Here is a 27862-nt window from a genome sequence, read left to right on the forward strand (position 1 = left end):
TACCAATGTATCAAATTACGTTATCTAACTATATTACTCTGTTATATACCATTGTTTAAATTACGTTATCTAACTATATTACTCTGTTATATACCATTGTTTTAAATTACGTTATCTAACTATATTACTCTGTTATATACCATTGTTTTAAATTACGTTATCTAACTATATTACTCTGTTGCATACCGTTGTGGTCCGGCATGGCCAGGTGGTTAGAGCGCTCGACTCGCAATCTGAGGGTCACGGATTCGAATCCCCGTACTACCAAACATGCTCACTCTATGGGGCATTATAAAGTGACTGCCAATTCTCCTATTCGTTGGTAAAAGAGTGGCGGTGGGTGGTGATGACTAGCTGCCTTCCCTCTAGTCTTTCACAGCTAAATTAGGGACGGCTAGCGCAGATAGCCCTCGTGTAGTTTTGTGCGAAATTAAAAAAAACAAAGATACCGTTCTACCAAATTACATTATCTTACTATGTTACTCTTTTTTTCAAAGTGCTTCTGCAGTAAATACAGACAAAAATACCCAATTGACAACAGGTTGTTGTTTGAAGTTCAGCACAAAGCTACACAATGGGCTATCTGTGCTCTGCCCAGTACGGGTATCGAAACCCCGGTTTCTAGCGTTATAAGTCCGCAGACATACCGCTGTCGCCTATGGAGGGGGCAACAACGGGTCACAAACGAGTAATTCAAATTAGTTAATTTGTTGTGTTAGAATTGTTCTTAAGAGTTTTCCGTAATCCTTATGTATCCGTATTATTAACCCTAATTGAAAAGGAAAGTACCATAGGATAAAGGTAATATTAAAATTCTAACTATAACGAATTTATACTTGAAATAACATTTTACAAACCATTCCTTGTGTATTACTTCATTCACAACTATTTCGTATTGATCAGTTGATTCCCTGTTATATTTTCAATGATAATATATTTTTTATTTCGTTTTTAATTCCCCAAGTTTTACCTCACATTTTCTTATCAGATGGGCTGGGAGTGGCCAAGTGACTAGCTGGATGGGCTGGGAGTGGCCAAGTGACTAGCTTTATGTGCTGGGAGTGGCCAAGTGACTAGCTTTATGTGCTGGGAGTGGTCAAGTGACTAGCTTGATGGGCTGGAAGTGACCAAGTGACTAGCTTGATGTACTGGGAGTGGCCAAGTGACTAGCTTTATGTGCTGGGAGTGGTCAAGTGACTAGCTTGATGTGCTGGGAGTGGTCAAGTGACTAGCTTGATGGGCTGGGAGTGGCCAAGCGACTAGCTTGATGGGCTGGAAGTGGCCAAGTGAGTAGCTTGATGGGCTGCGGATGAGAAAGCTCAAATTTCGTGCCGCGATACCGCTAAATACTCTCCGTACTTTTAGCTGTGAGTGCTTTATAAGAGCGACCAGCAGTGAAATTTTGCATGTTCTCAACAGAACACAGTACCCGTTCTTTTTAGAATTTAAAGTGGAGTATCACCCTTTTCTCTTTGGAAGCCGGTTATGTTATATTTTGTATTTATCGGGCAGTTCCAGGTGAAGCCGGTTCTGTTATATTCTGTATTTATGGGGCAGTTCCAGGTGAAGCCAGTTCTATTATATTTTGTATTTATGGGGCAGTTCCATGTGAAGTCGGTTCTGTTATATTCTGTATTTATGGGGCAGTTCCATGTGAAGCCGGTTCTATTATATTCTGTATTTATGGGGCAGTTCCATGTGAAGCCGGTTCTGTTATATTCTGTATTTATGGGGCAGTTCTCACGGAATATAACAGAACCGGCTTCACCTGAAACTGCCCCATAAATACAGAATATAATAGAACCGGCTTCACAATTTATGGGGCAGTTATCTGCCCCTTAAATACAACATATAATAGAACCGGCTTCAACTGGACGGAATATAACAGAACCGGCTTCACCTGAAACTGCCCCATAAATACAGAATATAATAGAACCGGCTTCACAATTTATGGAGCAGTTCCAGTTGAAGCCGGTTCTATTATATTCTGTATTTATGGAGCAGTTCCAGTTGAAGCCGGTTCTATTATATTCTGTATCTATGGGGCAGTTCCAGGTGAAGCCGGTTCTGTTATATTCCGTATTTATGGGGCAGTTTCATGTGAAGCTGGTTCTATTATATGTTGTATTTAAGGGGCAGATCCATGTGAATAGCGAATAAAGAGATATTGGTAACTTGCAAAAATCTTGATACTTCATACTCTGTGAGGCCAGGTCCTGCTAAAAGTGAGTACCTGTTCATGTTTAAGGAGAATTTCACCACTGATACTGACAGCCAATCCAATTTTTGGTTCAAAGCCGGACAAAGCCCTTGTGGAAGCGGGTGCTAATGACTGATTGCCATCTGGTCAGTAGTTCAAAGTTAGGGACGGCTATCTATAGTTGAACCCTACATGACCCTTAACCTACTATTGATTTAGCTCTTGTGTCGCATCAGATGCTGTCCAAATTGAAAAAACTTTTCTTATAAGGTCTCAGGGAGTTTGATATACCAAACTTGGTCAAGTTATCTTTATCAAGAACTACGTCACGAGTCTAAGGTTATCATAAACAAAACTTATTATTTCATAATTAACAAAATGTTGTAATTTTATATCGGGGTTAACGTCAATGGGTCTATTTTTAACCGTTAAGAGAATATTTTGTGATATAGGTGTCCCTTTTGCGTAATTTGAGCTAGTTTTTCCTTTTAGTTTGAGTTAAATGTGGAGGTAACTGTACCTCTTAGAAATATCAAAAAGCTCTTACCATAAATGATATTAGGAAGACATCACACATGTGAACTTAAGTTCTTGACCAGTTAGTTGACTTTAATAGAATGTACAATTATACAATGAAATAGTGATACCACATGAATATGTGTTTCTGTACATTCAAAAAAAAGCTATTGCTTAATCAGACTATTACGTCTGGGCTAACTAAATCATTTTAATTTTAAGAATAACATCAAAACCTAATTGTTTTAGTGAAGCCTGATTGGGTGACCTTAGTCCTAATTGTATTAAATATATATTACAATTAAAAAGTATGTTTTAAACTTTTTTCAAACTACATTGATACAGTAACTTTATGTGCCTTTAGTCACAAATAGTTCGTTTTTTTTTGTAGACGATGAACTTGAAATGTGATAAGTATATTTTAAGCAATCGTCTGGGCTTACATCAACAAAGTCTCGATTGAAAGGCTATTTATGTCATTTCTGAGGCATCGTATTTTATTAGCTATAATTCCTACGCTGGTCAAAAACGATCTGTTGATTGGTGGTTTGTGTGATATTACATCTTATATTAAGCGTGTTGATTGGTGGTTTGTGTGATATTTCATCTTATATTAACCGAAAGGCCTCGTTGACAGTGGTGTGCAGTTGAAATGCTATTACTGTTTTTACTCGAAACCAGAACAAGATCATTGAAGAAAAGTGTAATGTATCAAGTTTTATTGGAATATAGTATTGCAACAATCATATCATTAAAACTTAGTTTTACCTTTTAGCGTGAGTTATAAAATTGTATATCAACAGTATAAGGAATACAGCTATCGAATTAGAATTACTCGCAGTAAACATAGTCAAACTATCAACCACTTGTGAAATATTACATTTTTGCAGATCGTAATCGACTTTTTTACCCAAGAAAAAAAATCGAATAGTATTTTTTGTTAATTTTTTGCGAACATTTCACTCAACGCTTGTAGAAACTTTTGGACTTCTCATATCGCTATACTTGTGAGAGCCACGTATGGACCGAACGTAAATTTTAAACAAGGACAATGAAATAATGAAATCAGCTTTATATCAGCATACGTTGACCTTGCTCTTATCCAATCAAATTATTTGTTTTAAATGAAAAATGAGAATAATTAGATGCGATTTAAAAAAAAATTAACTATCAACAAACAATTTGAATTTTCTTAAATTTAAAATGGGCATTCTTCTAAGTGCAAAATCTTAATTTGTGTAAGAGCCCTTTATTTTTTCAACTTATTCCCATGATTTCCTTATCCATCTTTTGTCTGACTAGTTATTAGGTATATACTGATTTTCTGAATAGATTTACGTTTCAATTTCCGCGTCACTTGATATAAGTGATATTCACTTATCGTAGTTAGCCAAAATAGCAGACGAAAAGTTACAAAACAACAAATTAACAAATTGTTGAAACATGTTACTGAATACATGAAGTTGAATGACCGTTAAGACATTGTACTTAAACCTCTACATTTGTATTGTTATAATAAACTCACACACGCTAAATATACAGTATTATGGAGAACGGGGTTTTACTTTAGAAAATGTAAATTTGTTACAATAAAAAATATGAATGTCATGAAAATTAGTTCGTAAAAGAAGTGCATTATACTGTCTCGTGATGCCATTATACTGTCTCGTGATGCCATTATACTGTCTCGTGATGCCTGTGGCTATTCCTTACATTTTCAGAAAACACGTTTATTATGGCAGCATCTCCATTAGAAAACTTGGTTACTACAGCAACACCCCATGATACCTTTTGTGAAACTTTATGATCCTCAGAAATAACATAGGATCCGAAAAAATCACAAAACAAGAAACCAGAGAACAGTAACGTTATCGAAAGATAGACCTTCCTTTTTCATGGAAAAATTCTGAAACCTAATACTCGTAGATACGTTTCAATTTCCTTTGTCTTCTACGTTAGAAAATATTGCAAGTCCATCGTGTTTCCTAAAATTTATCTCACTGTAATGTTTGTTTATATGTTTTGAATTTCGCACAATGCTACATGAGAGCTACCTGCGATAGCCGTCCCTAATTTAGCAATGTAAGACTAGAGGGAAGGCAGCTAGTCATCACCACCCACCGCCAACTCTTGGGCTACTCTCTTACCAACGAATAGTTGGATTGACCGTCACTTTATAACACCCTCACGGCTGAAAGGGCGAGCATTTTGGTGGGGATTCGAACCCGCGACCTGCAGATTGCGATTCGAGCTCCCTAACCACCTAGCCATGCCGGGCCACACTGCAACGTAAGTCTAGGCTCCATGTAATTTGTTTAGGCTTTCGTTGTACTATTTCACTTATTTCTGAAGGTTAAGGGGTCTGTTTAAGTATTTTGCCGATACATTGTATTAGGACTGGTTGTGTAGGATTTGAAAAGGCATATCTATATCAGTAGAAGTGATGTGAAAGAAAAGGCGTCTAATCCTGTTCATCTTCTGTACTTCGTCGAAAATTTGTGAAAAAAAATCATCATTGATTTGTTTTTGTTTTTTGTTTTTGCTTTACATTTGAAGAACTGGCTGTTAGGTTTATTGTTAACTGTGGCGGCCTTAGCCCTAGACAAGATACAAAGTTTGGGGTTTTTCATAGTATTCAGCAACAAAAAAGTGTGATGGAAATTGTGCAACAGAACAATGTGATATTTCGGTAATGTATCAACAGTATTGTTTTAGGGTTTTACAGTTTCGATTTCAAGAATCACTCCTGAAAATATCTATGCAGGAACCTCACAGTGAGAAACACTTGGCAGCTGCCGTGCTTAAGGCCGGCTTTAGTAGTTGCCATACTGTTTGAAATCTTATTTTTCTAAATCACCTTCAGGCTGAAATTAAAACATATGATTACTGTTTATGCTTCTGATGTTTAGTGAATTTATTAAATAGTTCTAATCTATGCTTGCCTTTTTTTATTACCTCTTAACATATATACGTAGGACTTTACGTTGAGTGTTGGATTAGCAGCTTTATAAACATTGTAAAGTCTTCCTAAAACAAAACTGAAACTAAAATGACTAGTATTGTGTAATATGTTTTTCAAAATTGTTTTTTAAGCCATTAAATTCAAACTAGATATTATAAACTTATTGATTATTCTGCTCAAATTATTTTTGAAACCTTGAGGGAATTCTTGTGATATGTCCAACGTTTCAAGGTTTGATGAAGGATTGAAAGCATTTTTTCTTTCCTTTGTGGTAATCTTTAACGTATGACACCACCCTGAAGAATGTAATATGACAGGTTTTCAAGGCCTGTGGTTTATAACTGAGGTTGATCCGTTACATGATACAGAAATCCTTGACACTGCATGTAAACTTGTGGATAAATAAATTGTCACTTTAAATTTCCTTGTCATGTGGCCTTGATTTTCAAGTAAATTTCACCTTTTGAAAAAAATTATAGTTATTATCTTGCATTACTTGACAAAGTTAAGTTGATTTTTCTTGGTTAAGTTTGCATTTCTTTACTAATTCTTTACAAGAAGAAATAAATCTTTCGATTCTCATTAATCTGTTATAGGTGCTCCTTCCAGTAGCTCAACGGTAAGGCTTATAACGCTAAAAACCGGGTTTCGATACCCGTGATAGGCACAGCACATTATATAGCTTTGTGCTTAACTGCAAAGAAACTGTCTTGGGATACGAAGAGAAAGAAATTTTGTTGAGTTGGAAGAACAAAACAACAACATATATACATGCAAGGTTTTCAGCTATATTAACAATCTAGGAATCTTCAAAACCTTAGAAAAATTAACAAAAAGATGTTAGATTTTACTCAAGACCTTCATAAACAGTTGTTTTTTTTAAGCAGATTATTCTAGATTGGAGGGTCTAGGTTTGGTTATGTTGAAGTTAAATTATGCTTCTTGCATCGTATTGCTTAACTGCGTACCGGTCTGTATATCTGGTTCGAACCACAATAAGCTGCTAAACATGTTTCGTATATTCTGGTTAGTGATGTTATAAGTGTGACAGTCAGTCCTCCGCTTCAGTTAAGTACAGTTTGTAGACGGTGGGTACTTCAGACTGGCTCCCCCCTCTCTCTTTGGTCAGTACTTCTTATTCAGGGACGGCTATGCTTGAATATATGGGTCTCGAACCTAGCCCTTTATCCTCTATTTCATATAAGTTATTCTTCAGGTTAAAAACACTGAATACTAAATACCACACTTATTGTGGATCTTACTTTCACCTTGCAAAGCCACTAACTAAAAATAACAAAATTTTCATTCACTTTACCAATATAATCAACTCGAAGACAGTGAGGGTTTTATATTTTAACTTGCGAAACAATTAGGATCTTACGTCTCATTTTACCAACTTCGGTAACTGTAAACAATGGTAGTGTTGCCTTTCACCTTATGGTTAACAAAACAGCAAAATAATTATAACGCTGTCGCTCACCTTATAGACAACACAACAGTAAAACAGTGATAATGTTGTCTCTTACTTATCGACAGCATAACGGCAAAACAATGATAATGTTTTTTTCATTTATCGACAGCATAACGACAGAACAATGATAATGTTGTTTCTCATTTATCGACAGCATAACGACAAAACAATGATAATGTTGTCTCTCTCTCTCTCCTTACCAATATTACCAACAGCAAAACAATGATAATGTTGCCTTTATTCTTATCAAGATCACGAACAGAAAATGAAGAGAATGTTTTCTCTCACCTTATTAACATTACCGACAGCAAAACAAATATAATGTTGCATCTCTCGTATCAAAATCACAAACAGCCTTCACGAGCTTACTGAGTGAAAACGATCAGAATCATAATTTAGTCTTGCAAGAACTCACCAACGGTAAAACAGCTTGTGGATCTTACTATTTCAACTTGTAAAGCTCACCAAGTTTATAAAAAATATTAAAATCTCACCTTTTGCTGTATCGAGTTTGCGAATTGTTAAACAAAGAAAATCTTACTTCTTACTTTGTCAAACTCAATAATTGTTAAACAAAGAAAATCTTGCTCTTACTTCGTCAAACTCAATAACTGCTAAACAAAGAAATTATTACTTCTTACTTTGTAGAACTCTATAACTGTTAAACAAAAATCTTACCTCTTACTTTGTAGAACTCAATAATTATTAAACAATGATCCTCCATCTTACTTTGTGAACTCAATAACTGTTAAATAATGATCCTCCCTCTTACTTTATAGTACACAATAACTTTTAAACAATGATCATACCTCTTACTTTGCAGAACTCAATAATTGTTAAACAATGATTTTACATCTTACTTTGTAGAACTCAATAATTGTTAAATAATGATCTTAGATCTTACTTTGTAAAACGCAATAACTGTTAAACAATGATCTTACCTCTTACTTTGTGGAACTCATTAACATTTTAAATAATTATCTTACCTCTTACTTTCAAGAACTCAATATCTGTTAAAAAATGATCTTATCTCTTACGTTATCTAACTCAATATTTGTTAAAGAACATAGAACTTACATTGTCTAACTCAGCTTTTATTAAACAACATAGATCTTACGTATTATATTTCCAACAAAGTATTAGCAAGTAATATTGTAAATGGAATAGATCAGAATAATTTATAAGTATAAAGTAATGCAGGCTGTGTTATTTTAGTTCGACACAAAGGGTTTGTTATTACAGTGTGTACGTTATCCATTAGCACATAGTAAATGTTATTATTAAACTAAATATTATGCTACGAGAAACGTGTATCAAACTTAAAATTCACATACAGCACATATATAACTCGTTGAGTAATAAAGTAACATAACATTAGCAAAACAAGTAATATTAATCCATTTTCTAAGTAATATTTTTTAATAGGTGTTACTGAGTAGAAAATGTTGGCAATGATGATCATTTATCTGAAAGTGTATAAAATCAATTGTAATATAGAGCCTATCAAAGAAATAAATGATATTCAATCTGCTTGATATGTTTTAAGGAAGCTCAAACTGAAATTATATATTAATATCACTGACACTGTATTTCTTCCATTATTCACGAAATGAACAAAATATATGACTGTTTATAGCTTCTCAGCTTCAAGCTTTCATTGCCTCTAGCTGTGTAGGCTGAACTATGTTTAGGGTTAAGGGACGTAGACTTGAGAATAAGGTAACCTCCGCCCTCTAGCGGAAAAACTTCCGTGTCGAGAAGTCGTTTAAAGCAGTACAAGAAGTAGTGTATGGGCCTAGTGACCTATATTTTATACCATATCATGGACGAGGAGCATACAGAAACAGTCAAGACTAGGTCAGATCTTTATTTATCAAGAAGACTTCTGTGGTGAGACTTCTGTTTCTGTATACCTGGAATGTTATGTGTCTTATACACTTGTAGAGGCATAATAAAAGCTGGTGTGTGTGTGGGTGGGGGGGGGGTAATAACCGTTTCTGTATATCTGGAATGTCATGTGTTCTATACATTTGTAGAGACATAATAAAATCTTTTGTGTTTAACGCATAATAGTACGATTTTGTTGGGCTTAGATTTAGCATATTATCTAATATACGTGTATTTGTTTGTTTTGTTTTGTGGTTAAGTACAAAACTACTACACAATGGGCTATCTTTACAGTGCCCACCGCGAGTATCGAAACTCGATTTTCAATATACTGAGCCACAAAATAGATTGGACATGTATATTACGATTGTTTTCTTCATTTGCTTATAACATATTAAGAAATAATTGAAATATGTTTCCTGTAACATATTTGTTGATAAGAGCATGTTCTGAACTTTACAAACACCATCATATTTGTTGATAAGAGCATGTTCTGAACTTACTGTTAGATCATCCGTACTAAGTTTTATTTAGCAGCCAGCAGTCAAATTTCTTTTCATCCAATCTTATAAAAACAACATTTTTTTGTTTCTTAGTTATAGCTTTTCGAACCAATAATTTCAGACTTCACTTGTAAAACATGTTATTAGACAGAGTTTACGCGATTGAAAATTTTACATATTCGTATTTTATCAGGATAGTTCACTCAGATATAGAAAAAAAGTGATAAAAACTCTACGTGAACTCACGCTATTCGTGGTTTTCAGATATAATATGGTATCTCTACTTTAACCACCAACGTTCTATTTCATACTTCAGATTCTTGCGATATCTTTACATATGGGTACACTAGAACCATCTAGTGGTGAACATGTACTTTTAAAGTGGCACTAAACTATAAGATTAAAGTAAATTTATCAAGGTTTTCATTGTTTTAATTCTGCAGAGTGTTTGAAACTATAATTCTCTTGAACATTCATAGTTATCACTTAAATTTGGTTTATGTATTTGAAAATGAATCAAGTAAACGCGAGGGCGCTTATAGATTGTCAATGATTTGTTGGCCTGTAGTCGTTGTCAACTATTTCAGTGCTCTGGCACATACAAATAATTAATAGACATCATGCACTTAGCAGTGATTCGAAACCATGTCTACTGCATGAGGAGTGGATTTAAAACTGATATCGTTCATTTCAACCAATTGTGATTATAATAGGGTTTTCTTGGGTTTGAATTTATGACGTTACATTCACTGCTGCCCCCCAGTGGCATAGTGGCAAGTCTGAAAAGTTATAACGCTAAAACGGGGTTTCGATATCCGTGGTGGGCACAGCAAAGATAGCCTATGCATTGTGCTTAACTACAAAGAAACAAATATTCACCGCTTGCTGTATAGAATCAGCTTCAATGAAGTTCGTTATTTTTATTAATAGCAGTTACTGATCATCTCTTGTGTCAGTTACAATGGATCCTTATCATCTCTTGTGCCAGTTACAATGGAACCTGATCATCTCTGTATCAGTTACAATGGATCCTGATCATCGCTTGTGTCAGTTACAATGGATCCTGATCACTCTTGTATCAGTTACAATGGATCCTGATCACCTGTTGTATCAGTTACAATGGATCCTGATCACTCTTGTATCAGTTACAATGGATCCTGATCACCTACTGTATCAGTTACAATGGATCCTGATCACCTCTTGTATCAGTTACAATGGATCCTGATCATCTCTTGTATCAGTTACAATGGATTCTTTGCTCAAGGTTAGCATGGAATAGAAAACTAAAATTATATAATTTAGTAGTACATGTTCACCTTAAGGCTTTAGAGAAGTCACAAACATCGTCATAATACCTAGAAATACGCCCTCTAAGTGTGAGGGGAAAGAAAGTGGGGTAAGAACATTTATAACGTTACAGCTGACAGTAACATTTTTTAAATACTCGGTTATTAATAATAAAACAAAAAACCGAATAGTCTGGAAAAATAAAAATTCCAAAGGTATATTGCATTTATATTTCTCTATTTCATATGAAAAAGAGCTTATGGTTCGAAATGAACGTTTGGATCCTCTGATTAAAATTTTTACCACTAGGTAAAGAGATTTACAGCCTTTTGTTTCAAATCAGCTCTGACTATTCTATTGCACTCGAAGATATATAAAAAGCTATTGACAAAGCTTAATAAAATAAAACTGTTTCTCTACAAAGTAGACGGGTAGCATGTAGGTAGGGGTAAGGGCAACATTACATAAGACATACTACCAATTATAAAACATGTAGAGAATTGACCTAGTTGGACTCATGCAACTATTAGCTGATTGTGATATGGATTTAGTTTAAAGTTGTTAATCAGTATGACTAATATCACCGAATTATTATTATTATTTTGAAATATTGAAGAAGCGATATAGAACTTGACCATTTATAGCATTTCGTAAAAGTGAAAAAAAAAAGAACTGCGTACACTTTCAGTTCTATATAACACTGCACGTGTAAGAGAACTGGTTGGTGATGTCAGTAAATGACTGTCATCAGTGATTCTCCCAGTCGGGTATGGAGAAAGGATATGTCTGACGTCACTATTCACAGCAATGTGCTTCCATCATAAAAAATATAGTTATACAGTTTGCGCTAGTGTGCCTTAATAGTGAACAATGGACTTACGTTTTGTCGCTGTTTACAGTAGTGTGCTTCAGTCATGAACAATCTAGAAGCACAGTGTATCACTGTTTACATTAGTGTGCTTCAGTCATGAAATCTAGATGTACAGTTTGTCACTGTTTACAGTAGTGTGCTTCAGTCATGAACATCTAGATGTACAATTGATCACTGTTTACAGTAGTGTGCTTTAGTCATGAAATTCAGATGTACAGATGGTCACTGTTTACAGTAGTGTGCTTCAGTCATGAACAATCTAGATGTACAATTGGTCACTGTTTACAATAGTGTGCTTCAGTCATGAAATATCTAGATGCACAGTTTGTCACTTGGGGGCTTGCGAAAGCTTCATATGGCTTCGGGATTCACGAGTTGACCTACATATACCACAATTCTTCTACTACGAAACCGGTTTAGCGAATATGCCATCAAGAAAGGTGGCCACCTTAATTCTGGTAAGACAGGGCGACACTGAATACAGGTGTTTGTATGTTAGAGATAATGGCCCGAACAGTGCTTCACCTCGTTGCCTGAATTCCGTACGTCTTCGTTCTCCTTATTAAAGGTAGGCTGACTGAAAACATAAAATGAATATTTAATACAAGAATGTTATAAAAAGTCTACAATGGAGTTAATTATCTAAGTTTTACTGTTTTTTTAGATAAATTTTAATTGACGTAAATATCAGACGGCTAGCAGAGAAGTTTTGTTTGACCACTGGACATATTGTTAACCAAATTCTGTTGTCCATATGACCACTGAACATATTGTTAACTAAATTCCGTTGTCCAGTTGACCACTGAACATATTGTTAACTAAATTCTGTTGTCCATATGACCACTGAACATATTGTTAACTAAATTCTGTTGTCCATATGACCACTGGACATATTGTTAACTAAATTCTGTTGTACATATGACCACTAGACATATTGTTAACCAAATTCTGTTGTCCAGCTCCACATTTGTCTTTTCTTATCGGTAAGTAAATATAAATTGAAAAACGAGGGTTTTAAATTTCTGTAAATGTTCTTCGTTTATAGATATAAAAGTGATGTCAATCGTAGAAAGATATTTGCAGATGGAGGTTAAATTAATAAGGTAGTATAATTTTGTGTTGTTATCATGTTTATTGTCAAGCCATATTATGAGAAAGAAAAGTAGACAAAAAAGTTTATATATATGTATAATATACATACATATATATATATATCTGTAAACTTTAGAAACTACACTTCATACGTGTCGTCGTTTTCTAAACATAAGATTCTCATATACTGATATAATGTTTACAGTGTATACCTTAACTAATATATTTTGCTGGATTAATATCTACTGTGTTTTAGAACAAAGTTTATGAAAGGCAATTTTCGGTCGAATTCTATCTACCTAATCGAGGAGCTTGATAAACAATTATCTATTTTTATTTCTATCTGACTACTAAGTTACATTCTTATTTGGATAATAGTTATATTGGTAATAATTTTAAACAGTCGAATTTCTTAATTATTTTATAGATGCGGTACTCATTCGTGGTTCTGTTTCTTTTCCTGGGCCTGGTGGCATCGGAAAAACGTAAGTAGTCATAGTAAGTTAAGTCAGGTTAATGCTTTATCAGTCTATCTGTTTTTCTTACTTAAAAATTATTTCAATCAGCCTGTTTATTTTCTGACAACCAAAATATCAAATTACGATATCTTGCCCCCAATTGGTCAGCGATAAGTCTCAGATCTTACAACGTTAAATTCCGGTTTTGATACACAGAGGTGAACATAGCGCAGACAGTTCATTGTGCACCTTTATGCTGTAAAGCCAATAACAGCTATGACACCCATTTAAATTTAACGAAATATGTACTGTTTGAAAGATAAGGTATCGATGGACTTCTTCTTCCGAATTCAGAACGTCCGGTTTGATAATCTGATTAAACTTGACTTGTTATAAAGATAAGTAAACTTAATAAGCTTTCATTTGCCAAGTCGTGTGAAGACTGCGTATGTTAAAAAAAATGGGTGTAAAGAGAAAAGGCGGATAAGGTAAATTGTGAGAATACGATTCACGTGGAACATAAATTTCCAAGTCTTCATCACAAAATAAACTTGACAATTTAGAGTATTAATTAAACGATAGTATTGCCAATATCAGCAAAAATCAAACCTTCTTTTGTTTTCTTTAACTTTCAGTGCCATCAGGTACATAAGGCAGAAACCAGAGTTATTCTTTCAGCTTTGTCCTGTGTCACCTTCTATGTAGATATTAACAGTTGAGTACTAGGGGACAATCCCGTGGATTGGGTCTATGGGTGTTGATCCCTCATGCGGATACCTGCTACCTCGCAGAATTTCATTACTTATCTTACCAGTGGCCTTCTCACTGTATACTGTCCAATTAATTCCCCATCTTTTGCCTCTCCTAGCTACTCCATACGGTACTTTGTTTTCCAGCAGTCCCATTCCCTATAAATGTCGATAAAGACCTTCTATGGTTGCTGCTTTCGCCTTACTAGTGCATAGGAGGTCAACATCCTGCCAGTAGAGTTGTGCAGGATTTGACAAAGGGGCTTCTCTACGCTGGCATGCGCTAATAGAACCTAAGTCTGCTTTGATGATACAGCAAAGTGTTCCTTTAGGTCGACCTCTCCTTCGTTTCCCTGACGGATTCAAAAGAAATTGCCTCTTCTCCGTTCATGTCCTACATAGGACCATCTTCGATTCTTTGCTGTTGTGATATTGGTTCCGTTCTGGCTCATTGTGTTTAAGAACATCCTCAGATGTTACAAAGTCTTACCATCTGATGGTCATGATTTTCTTGATACATTTGTTTGTAAAGCTATTTTGTTTTCATTGGATTAGTTTGTTTGGTTTCCAGGCTTCAGAACCATATAATAAAACTGAGTGAATGTTTATTTGGTTTACAGGCTTAAGAACCATATAATAAAACTGAGTGAATGTTTATTTGGTTTACAGGCTTAAGAACCATATAATAAAACTGAATGAATGTTTATTTGGTTTACAGGCTTAAGAACCATATAATAAAACTGAGTGAACGTTTATTTGGTAGATTTTCTTCTTTGTTTCATGGTCGATGATATTTGACCTCCAGGTATTGTTTAATTTCTTGATTGCTACGCTGGCTTTTCTTTTTCTAGTCTTTACATCGAAAAAGATATCACCACTGGCATCGATGACATTGCCCAGTTATGTGAATTTTTCCTTCTTATTTAGAGGTTCTTCCTTCAAAGGTATGGTTCCAGGGGAAGGACTGTTGATTGTTATGACTTTATATTTTTTCTTATTGATGAATAATCGTATCTTGCCAACACAGTTCGATAGGTCATCGGTCTTCCTTTGCATGTCGAATGTTGTACTATGACTCCAGTTTCTGTGGATTTTAAGTAACGGAGTTTCCGGTCTCGTGCACGACCCCAACCTCAAGGACCAGCAATCTCTTTTAGTCTGATTTTTATTCGTTGACCTGTCCGGCTTGGGTGGCTCTACCAGGAATTAAAGTCCTGCCGTCAGAGCTTTCCGGTCATTGGTAAAGGCAATCCTTACCATCGTATCAAAGCAAAACTTAAACTGTACCCTATGATTTAATTAAGTAACGTACAAAACGATGTAATAGTATTTGAATTTTTGATAACGGACTTAACAATCAGGTGGTTTGTTTGTTTGTAGTTAAGCGTAAAGCTACATAATGTGCTGTGCTCGCCACGGATATCGAAACACGGTTTTTAGAGTTATATATCCGCAGACTTACCACCGTGCCACTATGGGCAACAACCATGTGGTTTCGTGTTGATCTTTTAATTATTTTCAGAACTATCTATTAAAAAAGTAATATAACAGGCAACAGTATACTTGTTCAATAAAATATATCATAACGTTAAGAATGTTTGTTACCATTTTTTTTATAAGTTGGTTACTAAGAAACATTCCATCAATTAACAGACAAGCAAGTCTTATTTAGCACACCATGACCTCAGTTGCACACTATGTGGTAGGAAAGTAGGCTTACAGTTGTACAAATTATCAGTTGAAAGAATCGGAATGCGGTATGAAGTCTATTTAATTCCTGTTCTGTGAAAGACGATTTATATTTACTCAAAAAAAGATGTGAGTCAAGTATATTGCAACAGAATGTTATTTTAAAATGTGTAAATTATGTAAATGTGTAAAAATGTGTAAATTATGTAAATGTGTAAAATTGTGTAAATTATGCAAATGTTTAAAATTGTGTAAATTATGCAAATGTGTAAAAATGTGTAAATTATGTAAATGTATAAAAACGTGTAAATTATGTAAATGTATACAAATGTGTAAATTATGTAAATGTGTAAATTATGTAAATGTATAAAATTGTGTAAATTATGCAAATGTGTAAAAATGTGTAAATTATGTAAATGTGTAAAAATATGTACCGAAGAAAGATTACAGGTACATGCAGCAAAGTAATTTAATGGTCAACAGATTATTATCCTGTTCTGAAAACGAAATATCTAAATGCAAAATACCCTTTAAATGATGAAATACGTATATTGTTTTTTGAAATAATAGATAAAAGTAGAGTGTACAGAGCGTTGCCTAGTGGTTATCGTGTAGGGCTGCGGATTAGAAGTTCTATGTGTGTCGCGATGTACTACTGAACACGCTCCACACTTTCTGCTGTGGGGAGCATTATAACTGTGATAGTCAGTTTTCCTATTTTGGTTAAAAGTAACTGCATAATAAGCAGCTGGTGCTGGTGACTAGTCGCCCTCCCTCTCGTTTAGCAGTTTTGAATTAGGACGACTATCCCTGTTTAACCCAAATATCGCTTATGGTGAAGTTTAGGTTGACTACGCTAAATAGTAATATTTAAATAAGAGTGAAGAATTTACACATGCCTCGATGCACGTGTAAGTTCCTCCTACGTAACACCGCTGATGAGAAGAACAATTGTAAAATTACAATTACTCTTTACTTTGAGGCATACAAAACTATATCCAATTAATAAGGTTGGTATGGCGCTTGTATGGAAAAGAAGTTTCAAAAACGGTTACTCTAATCCAGATTAATTTATATTTCTCAAAAATATGTAATCATCACGAAATAAACAATGTTGACAAATAGCAATATAAGACCATTTTCTTCAAACCTAAAACAAAGGTGACAATAGGCGTCAACACAAATATCACAACTTTACTGGAAAGAGATTTCAAAGAAGAATAAGGGTAAAGTAAATTCACCGAATACCTTATACCCCAGTGGATCAGTTATAAGTTTGAAGGCTTATAAAGCTGAGATCCGGGCTTCGATACTCGTTGTGGGCGTAGCACAGATAGCCCATTTTGTACCTTTGTGTTATTGTTTGTTATGTCTGCAGACATTCCACTGTACCACTAGGGGGCGGTGTAGCTTTGTGTTTAACAACAAAACAAACAATCTGCCTTACACTGTCGTCACTTTAACCTTCTTTATTGAGACCCCTTTTTATGTTTCATCGTATGTTTGTTGTTCAACGCAAAGATTCACAATAAGCTATGTGCGTTGTGCTCACTACAGGGATCGAACACCAAGTTTTAGCGTTATAAGCATTCAATATTACTGCTGGTCCATCTGGGAGCCCAAGATATCGAGAAATAAATAAAACGAATTAAAAATGAAATCTGTCCAAATCTTTAACAAGCATCAATAAGGTGACTGCCGTCAACTTACACATGACGATTAAGTTTAAGAAATATAGCCAATATTTTTAATGAAACTAGTACATTATCATCCAATATAAATACAACTGGCAATTTTCTAGATTATCGGTACGTTTACTTTCAATAAAAGTTCGTACAGTTGTATTAAATGATAGTTCTTTTCGACCTTTATTGTAGGAATAAATATTCAAGGAACTTAATCCATAAGTGAACAAAGCAAAATTCGACTACTTAAACTTACCACCGTCTTTGTTATGAATAATAATGATGATGATAATAATAAAGATTAATCTACGGAGAATTGTTTAGAAGAAGTTGAATTAACAACAAAGTTGGATATTTGTTCGGCTTGCCAACATCAAACTATCAGAAGACTGCCACTGCTTTATTATTATTATTATTATTATTTTTAATAAGCGACGATCCTGGATTTTTTATTACTTTAATTTGTATTATGTATAATTAAAAATCTTAGCATTTAATCGGTAATTAGTAAATTATGACCCATTAGTATTTTAATAAAGATGTGAGTTATTATGACTTCGGCATAATTTAGGGTAATAACTCAATATTTAAGCTTCACTTAGTTATTATCATGGCTTATATAGTTGCAATATGTTGTTTATAAAAAAGTAAAATATAACACTAAAAGCTAGACAGGAGTGTTCATATTACATATGTATTGAACATTAAGAAGATGCTTATTCATTTACGTGATTTTATTTTATTAAATTATTTTTGTGAAGTCACATCATATTCAAAATAAAAACAATTGTGTAGATATATCACTCTAACGTTTTTTTGTGTTTTCATTTTATTTTACCTTTCTCTTGGCTTATAAAATTAGTTTGCTTGTCTGTTTGTTTTAGAGCAAAGCCGCATTGGGCTATCTGCTGTATTTACCGCCCGGAATCGAACACCGGATTTAAGCATTATAAGTCCGTAAACTTACCGCTATCCCACCAGGGGACAGAAATATTAGTTACAAAATTTCTAATGCTCAAGATAGTCCGATACACTTTTTATGGATGCATAACACTGCAGTACATCTAGCTCGTGATTTGTACATACAGATAATCCATTGTGCAGCTTTATGCTTAACACAAAATTAAACAATTTACTGAAATCTTATACAAAAATCCTTATAGTATCAGAGCTAAAGAATCTTGTACTTGATATTTATTAATCAGATTTTTTTCTAAATTTTAATCACCCTGATGGCTCAGCGGTAAGTCTGTGGGCTTATACCGCTAAAAATCTGGTTTTGATACCCAAGATTGGCAGAGCAGAGATAGCCCAAAGTGTACCTTTATGCTTAACAATAAACAAACTATATTTTAATATTTAACTTTTTAGATTAGAAGCCCCAAGTCTTGCAACCCTATTTACAAATGTCGATCGTAATGGTAAATAAGAATCCGTCACAAGATTTAATAAAATAGGCGGTGAAAACTGTAGTAACGCCACGGATATCATGCAGGAGTTAACGTTTGTCCTCTGAATTATTCCAACTTTCACTTACTGATATCATGCAGGAGTTAACGTTTGTCCTCTGAATTATTCCAACATTCACTTACTAGTTTATGAAGATAATAAGTAATTGATTTTTTTTCCTCTTTCGCGTTTCAAGATAACTGATTTTCAGTGCATGGTGATTGGAAAACGATGTACTTTGTGTGTGTGTGAGTGTGTGAAAGAGGATCGAAAGCTCACGAAGAGAGCGCAAAGTTAAGTCCAGTTCAGTATATTTTCCTGGTTGTTGTTTTTGCCGTAGAACAGACACGGAAAATAAGTGGGTTGTGATGCATGAACTAAACATTAAAGCAGCAACTTTTGGTTAAAGTTCAATGACACAAAACAAGAAGTATTAAAATAACCTACATTTGCTGCCGTCTTTAAACGTATGGGTAAGTACCCAAAGAAGGCATGATCCGACAGCTTTCAAAAAACAAACAAGAGAGAGAATTAACCAATTGATCAAGGAGTCTGTATTCTCTCTTTCTTACACTGGATTGTACAAATATTGTTTGTCTTTTAATTTGTATTTGCAAACAGAGGCTGAAATCTTGAAAAGAAAGTCTAGTGACTTTGAGTGTGTTGACTTGTTACTTTGTTTGCCAGGACAGCATAATGACCTGGTTATTTTTGAATGGTTGCTTGTCAGGAATCCAGAATTCAAGTTCTTTGGAAAAGTTTATAAAACAAGACAAAAACCGTGTTTAACAAGCTAGAACAGAATAGAATGATTACCAACCACGTAGAAAGAGTACATTGGTTTATCTGTTCCGTTCACTTCTTAGTTTATCCTGTTTAACAAACAATATTAGATGGGCAGTTTTAATCGTTGTTGTTTCCCCTGATAAAAGAATAAAGTTGCAGTACCTATCCTTTATTGGTACTTAATATAACAATAAAACATTGCAGGACCTATCTAATATAAGAAGAAAACGTTGCAAGACGTAGCTACTATAAGGAAAGAACGTTGCAGGACCTATCTAATATAAGAAGAAAACGTTGCAGACGTAGCTACTATAAGGAAAGAACGTTGCAGGACCTATCTAATATAAGAAGAAAACGTTGCAGACGTAGCTACTATAAGGAAAGAACGTTGCAGGACCTATCTAATATAAGAAGAAAACGTTGCAAGACGTATATACTATAAGGAAAAAACGTTGCATGATCTATCCTTTATTAAGATTTAATATAAGGAAAAAACGTTGCAGGACTTATCCTTTATTAGGATTTAGTATAAGAAAACAATGTTGCAAGACCTATTCTTTATTCGGATTTGATATAAAAGGAAACGTTGCAGGACATATCCTTTATTGGAATTTAACAGCAAGTTTTAGGTTTTTCAAGGTCAATATGATAAACCATATTGCCAAATACATTTGCTTAGTGAATATATTAAATCTGCGTTTAACAAAATGCCTTTGAACATTATTGTGAATATTGGCACACTTTGTGTAATCGGTTGGCATTGCTACATCCAATATTGACGAAATATAGTATAAATTCGGCTCTGTATAATAGAACAAAAGGTGTTATATAAGGTAAGCATCTTCAGCTGAAAAATGAATAAAAATTGTAAGTCAAAATAATTCTAAATTAATCTTTGCTATGCTCATTCCCACCGGGGGACATTAAATTATGAGATACATTAACACTTACAAGGTCTGTAAACTTATTTTTATTAAATTAAACATAATCATGTACAATGATGCATCGTTGATACTTACTAAAGGTGTTTCTTTTATTCTTTTTATTATTATGACAGATACTGTAGTAAAAAGGGATTTGTCTGACCTGAAGATTGTGTGTTACTATTCCAACTGGGCGGCCTACAGGCCTGGACTAGCGAAGTTCACACCTCAGAATATCAACCCTTATCTCTGTACCCATCTGATTTATGCTTTTGCTGGTTTAAACAAAGACTTTGAACTCAAACCTTATGATCCATACAATGATGTTGAACAAGGTAATATTATATTTCAATCTTTCATGCTATGTACATATTAAGTTAATGGCAAGAAAAACGTAGCAAGGTAAGATGAAGTCTTGATTTTTTTCTGTTTAATTACTTTATCATAAGACAAATTGTAGTTTTAATATCTTTCATCTTTATAGTCCATAAGACAAATTATAGGTTTAGCTTCTTTCTTCTCTCTAGTCACTTTAACATGAGGCAAATTGTAGTTTTAGTCTGTTTCACTTCTCTAGCAACTTTACCATAAGGTAAGATGTTTTAGTTCCTTTCATCTCTCTAGTTACTTCATCGTAAGACAACTAACATGTAGTTTTAGTCTGTTTCATTTCTCTAGTCACTTTATAATGAGGCAAATTGTAGTTTTAGTTCTTGTTATCTCTCAACTCAGTTTATCATGAGGCAAATTGTAGTTTTAGCTTGTTTAATTTCTCTGTCCACTTTGTCACAAAATAAGATGTGTAAGATGAAGTCTTCGTCTGTTTTCCTTACTTAGCCACTTTATTGCTAGGAATATTTGAAGTTGTAGCTATTTGTATCTCTTAACTCCTTACGTTACAGAAGGGTGAAGTGTAAGTGTATTTTATCTTTTCATTTCTTTGTTGCAAGATAAAATATAACCTTAATTTCTTTGTTTTATTAAGCCTATTTATCATTATATAATTTATAATAATATGGCTTTATAATTTTAAAGTAATCTGTAGGAGTTTAGGGATCCTCTTTATATTTTTGCACTGCTCTGTACAACAGGTGTATAGTCATTGTTCTGCACTGCAGGTGTGTCGTCATTGTTCTGTACCACAGGTGTGTAGTAAAATGACATTTGGTAACACGTTAGTTAGCACCCGAATACAGAATCTAAGTGAAACAAAATTTAAACACCCATCAATAACTTTATGTTTTTTGTGCTGTTAGTTTTGATATTATTTTATCCATGTTTGTATGGAACTTAACTCTCAACAACGATACGATAAGTAACGAAAGTTGTGTATAAATTAATTTATGAGTAAAACACCTCATGATGCAGACTCTATGAAAAAAATTAGGTGCGTAAAAAATAAATTCAAAACATAAAAAATGGCCACTTTTAGATTCCTACCAATTAACTGGCTATAAGAATGTTAGTTATTTTGGTTGTAAATTTATTGAGAAATATTATCAGTGTAAGATGTCATGTACTCGACAAATTAATAAATACCCCAAGCAACTATTATAAAGTAAGATATAGTCTTAGAACCTATAACTAATAAATACCACGAAATAAGAGTATTATACAGAAACTTCTATTTATTTAGCGAATTTCAGAGGTTCTTTTAACCATTGAAGTCATACATAATCTGGATGTACTTCCTTAAGATGATCCTCCGACCCTTGTAATCACTTAATAAATATTTATCTTTCGAAATACATTTCTTCTGCTTAAGTAAAAATTTGTATTATTCATAAAGGTTATTTATATGAATAAAACACCTTATTTCGTTGCGTAAAGTTTTCGTGCATGTTTCATAGTGTGTTGAATATGAATAATAGACTAAAACCAAATGTGTTTGGTAGTTTCATTTTAAGTTAACTAATAACCTGATGACTTTGTTCTGAAATTTCAGGAAACTACAAGAAATTTGTTGGATTAAAATCTTACAATCCAAAATTGAAGACAATGATTGCCGTTGGAGGGTGGAATGAGGGCTCCAAAAGGTAATTTTATTTTGGCTTATTTTATTTTGTACAATATTATTTCAACTATTATTTTACAAAATTAACATATGGGTTTATTTTTTTGGAATGGGTGATGGGAGAAGGGATGAGTTTTGTGTTATAGCGTTTTGTAATAGGCATCCGTTTTAAATTAATCGATAAAAAGAATAGTAGATCCCGTTATATCCATCCTACAGGCTATAAACTACTTATACGTCGAGTTCCCTTTTATAATTGAATTAAAGTAATATTACACTAACTCGCAGAAATGGGCTCCATGAAAGTTAGGTCACCAAGTAATATGACACTGACACGAAGAAAGAGACTCCATAGTAGTCAGATCACCAAATAATACCACACCAATCCGCAAGAAGGAGCTCCATAGTAGACAGATAATCAAGTAATAGTACACCAACTCGCAGTTATGGGCTCCATGGTTGTCAGATCACCAAATAATACCACACCAATCCGCAAGAAGGAGCTCCATAGTAGACAGATAATCAAGTAATAGTACACCAACTCGCAGTTATGGGCTCCATTGTTGTCAGATCACCAAATAATATTACACCAACTAGCAGATTGGAGCTCACAAAGTAGTCAGATAACCAGTGCACGCTTTAATTTTGAGTAATTGACTATTTTAAGGTGCTTTTTTTTAATTGCTTCTAGCATCATACAAATAGTAGTAATGCATCTATAAAAATAGTTTTATGTTTGGCTCTGTACAATTTATATACCTTTGTTACCAAGTTTTTAACGCTAACGTAATGATGAAAATCGTAAGGTAGTTTCAATGGTCAGTCGTAGTTTTCTAGGTTACTCTTTCAGTCTGTAAGTAATTCAGTAACAGCTAACAAAGAACTTCTGTTTTTCAAACATCAAGAATATCGAGCTTATTCCGGAGATGTGTACTTTTTTATTATTTTAATCGTATGTGTTACTGGTTATGATTATCTGAAGAAAGTGAATTCTACGTTTCTCGAGCATATGGTATTGATTGTGTTTATTTATAAAATATATGTACTACTGAGTATGTTCGTATTACAAATGTGAATCTTCTTAACTATGTACATGTGTGGGTGGGTGTTATTGTTTATGTTTATTTGGATGATGTATGTGTGTTATTGGTTATGTTTATTTAGAGGATGTATATGTATTATTGGTTATGCTTATTTGGATGATGTATGTGTGTTATTGGTTATGTTTATTTAGAGGATGTATATGTATTATTGGTTATGCTTATTTGGATGATGTATATGTGTTATTGGCTATTTCTATTTAGATGATGTATATGTATTATTGGTCATGCTTATTTGGATGATGTATGTGTGTGTTATTGGTTATTTCTATTTAGGTGATGTATATGTATTATTGGTTATGCTTATTTGGATGATGTATGTGTGTTATTGGCTATTTCTATTTAGATAATGTATTTGTATTATTGGTTATGCTTATTTGGATGATGTATGTGTGTTATTGGGTATTTCTATTTAGATGATGTATATGTATTATTGGTTATGCTTATTTGGATGATGTATATGTATTATTGGTTATTTAGATTATGTATATGTATTATTGGTTATTTAGATTATGTATATGTATTATTGGTTATTTAGATTATATATATGTATTATTGGTTATTTAGATTATGTATATGTATTATTGGTTATTTAGATTATGTATGTGTGTTATTTAGTCTTTATAACTTCTGAGTAATAATCTAAGTCAAATCTAACAGTGTTCTTATAATGGAAAAACAAAGACTGAATGCCACATTTACGCTAAAACGTGCATATGACAGCAATGATTTTTTTTAAAGAGAACACAGACCTGACAAGTGGCTTTATGCAGTGAGACAGATTCTTGGCCAAGGACAACTTTCTTTTATCAGATCTACTTATATTCAATGTATTCTTTCGTTTTCAAACGTGCATTTTATTATTGGCACACACACACGTCTGGTTTGATTGTTTATGTATATATATGGCATTACATCACAATGAGGCTGATAATAAATTTTGACAAGCCTTTTTTTTCTAGCCACATATACTTTTCCAGAAAGAAGAACATGACTCATGTGCGACACTTATTACATTATTTTGTCCCCCAGTGGCACAGCGGTATGTCTGCGGACTTACAACGCTAGAAACCGGGTTTCGATACCTATGGTGGGTAGAACATAGATAACCCATTATATAGCTTTGTGCTTAACTTCAAACAAACAAACAAATCATGATCTTTCTAAAAACCCGTATAGGTCTACTAAAGAAAGATTATTATTATGTTCTTTCTAAAAACCCGTATAGGTCCACTAAAGAAAGATTATTATTATGTTCTTTCTAAAAACCCGTATAGGTCCACTAAAGAAAGATTATTATTATTATGTTCTTTCTGAAAACCCGTATAGGTCCACTAAAGAAAGATTATTATTATTATGTTCTTTCTGAAAACCCGTATAGGTCCACTAAAGAAAGATTATTATTACATTCGATCCCCGGGTTACAAAAGTGGTGTGTTCTTGAAAAAGCATCCGTAGCGCGAAATTCCGTAACTCGAACCTCATTTTCCCATTGACTCTCATGTTATAAGTGTAGATGCGTCGTTATGGAAATGTTTTTGATCCACAAAAGTAATAAAAACACACACATATGAATGGAAGAAAACATTTTAAAACACATATTAAATACAAGTGACATATTTTAATAGTTTTACTCACAAAAAATAACAGTAGGTACACAATAATTATTAAATTTTACACTGGAAGGGAGACTCAGTACTGATACTGACGTCTGCCTCCCCCTCCCCCCTTAAATCATGATGATGATCATCACTTCATCAACAACATCTTGATGTGGTGTAGGCTCAGCTCTTTTGACGAAGAATGCGTCGAGACTTGTTTGCTGTTTAAAATCTCCAGCAGCATTTCCACCCACAAGTAGAGACAGGCGATCTTTTGAAGCCTTGAACCATGATTCAGACTTCTCTTCCCTAAAAATAGATGTTTTATCTGGCATGCGTTCCCAGACCAGCCACGTTTCATCCACATTGGACTTGTTCTGGACTGTAACCCCTTCATCAATAATTTTCTTGAGTTCACTAGGGTATCTTCGTGCAGCTTCTACATCAGTACTGGCAGCCTCACCCTTTAGTTTTATGTTGCGCAAATTAAAGCGCTTCCTGAACCTATCAAACCACCCTTTACTTACCAGGAAGGGTTTTTATTCAGAACTACCACTACCACTTTGTTCAGTCACCAAATCATCATACAAACTTTGTGCCTTACCTTGTATAACCATCGTGTTTAATGGCACATTACGTTGGATCTGGTCCTCAATCCACACACTGAGGAGTCTTTTCATGTTAAGCATCACCTCACTTCTATGAATATACAATGTACGAGCACTTAGAGGTGTAGCTACTTTAGCACTTGCTTTGATTTTTTCTTTGTTATCACGTATTTTTCCCACTGTAGATATACAAGCCCTAAAGTTTTAGCAATAGAGCTAAGTTTCTCTCTGGCATCAAACCTCCTCAAAAAACAAGTTTCATATCCAAAGTAATTCCTTTTCATGCTCTCTTTGGTGTATTACTTGCACTTGATCTAGATATACTCTTTCCATGCTCTCTTGGGTGTATTACTTGCACTTGATCTAGATATCCTCTTTCATTGCTCTCTTGGGTGTATTACTTGCACTTGATCTAGATATCCTCTTTCCATGCTCTCTTGGGTGTATTACTTGCACTTGATATAGATATCCTCTTTCCATGCTCTCTTGGGTGTATTACTTGCACTTGATCTAGATATCCTCTTTCCATGCTCTCTTGGGTGTATTACTTGCACTTGATCTAAATATCCTCTTACCATGCTCTCTTGGGTGTATTACTTGCACTTGATCTAAATATCCTCTTTCCAGACATCTTGACCAAGGGTAATACACTGCATCACCGTATGATGATCGTAACAGAAGCGTTTGCGCCTCCTACGTCACTGACCCTTGGAAATGTGTTCTGCATAAGATTTTTTTGCCAAATTGTTGTTGTTGTTTTTTGCATTTTGTGTTTAGATTTTTTTTATATTTACCTCAAAATTCTGTGAGGGCGAATTTACGGTTCGTACCCCGAATTTATTGATCACGCTTTTCAACTTCCGTATGGGCGAAATTCCATAACCCGAACGCCCGTAACGCGAGGTCAGACTATATTATGGTCTTTCTGAAAACCTGTATATGGCCACTAAAGACAGATTCGTCAAATCATTATTATTGTGCATGAAGTAATGTCATACAAACCATCTATCTATTGACATATAACATTATGTACCATAATAAATGAGACATTTAATTGTATTATACATATTTAATTATTGACACACGCTATTATCAGAAAAACATTTCGTTGTTCTTACATATTTTATTAGTGACACAAGTCTGATCAGAGAAACATTTTATTTTAACATATTTTATCAGTGACACACGTCTGATCAGAGAAACATTTTATTTTAACATATTTTATTAGTGACACACGTCTGATTAGAGAAACATTTCGTTATTTTAACACATTTAATTAGTGACGCACGTCTGGTCAGTGAAACGTTTCTTTGTCAGACACGAGTATGCTACTCTACTATAGAGTAAAACACAAAATGATCAGATACACTTAGATAAGGTGATGCATATGGAGTAGGTTACGTTTCTAAATTGATATTTATTTAAAATTCTGTAGTGAAATGAAATCATAAATCTATTCTGTGTTCAAACATAATCAGTAGCCCTCTTTATTATCAAACATAATCAGTGTCCCAATCTGTATTTAGACCAATTATGGTCACAGAAAATTTGTGACTTATTCTGAATTAAAACATAAACTATACGCCACTATACAGTCACATGGAACCACTAAAAATGTTGCAATAAAGTAGAAAACACAAACTATACGCCACTGTACAATCACATGGAACCACTTAAAATGTTGCAATAAAGTAGAAAACACAAACTATATGCCACTATACAATCACATAGAACCAGTAAAAATGTTGCAATACAGTAGAAAACACAAACTATACGCCACTATACAATCACATGGAACCAGTAAAAATGTTGCAATAAAGTAGAAAACACAGACTAAACGTCACTATACAGTCACATAGAACCAGTAAAAATGTTGCAATAAAGTAGAAAACACAAACTACACGCCACTATACAATCACATAGAACCACTAAAAATGTTGCAATAAAGTAGAAAACACAAACTATACGTCACTATACAATCACATAGAACCACTAAAAATGTTGCAATAAA

General features: G+C 33.9%; 1 protein-coding gene across 1 annotated transcript in view; it reads left to right on the forward strand.

Annotated features, from left to right (window-relative positions):
- Positions 1–27862, forward strand: part of LOC106478445 (mucin-5AC-like) — a 51597-nt gene that overhangs the window by 4660 nt on the left and 19075 nt on the right. The window contains exons 2-4 of the mRNA XM_013938986.2: positions 13217–13274; positions 20663–20863; positions 22474–22564. Of these exons, the coding sequence (XP_013794440.1) occupies positions 13217–13274; positions 20663–20863; positions 22474–22564 (350 nt within the window). The remainder of the gene's footprint in view (positions 1–13216; positions 13275–20662; positions 20864–22473; positions 22565–27862) is intronic.

Source organism: Limulus polyphemus, unplaced genomic scaffold (genome assembly GCF_000517525.1).
Source record: "Limulus polyphemus unplaced genomic scaffold, Limulus_polyphemus-2.1.2 Scaffold212, whole genome shotgun sequence".
Taxonomy (NCBI): Eukaryota; Metazoa; Arthropoda; class Merostomata; order Xiphosura; family Limulidae; genus Limulus; species Limulus polyphemus.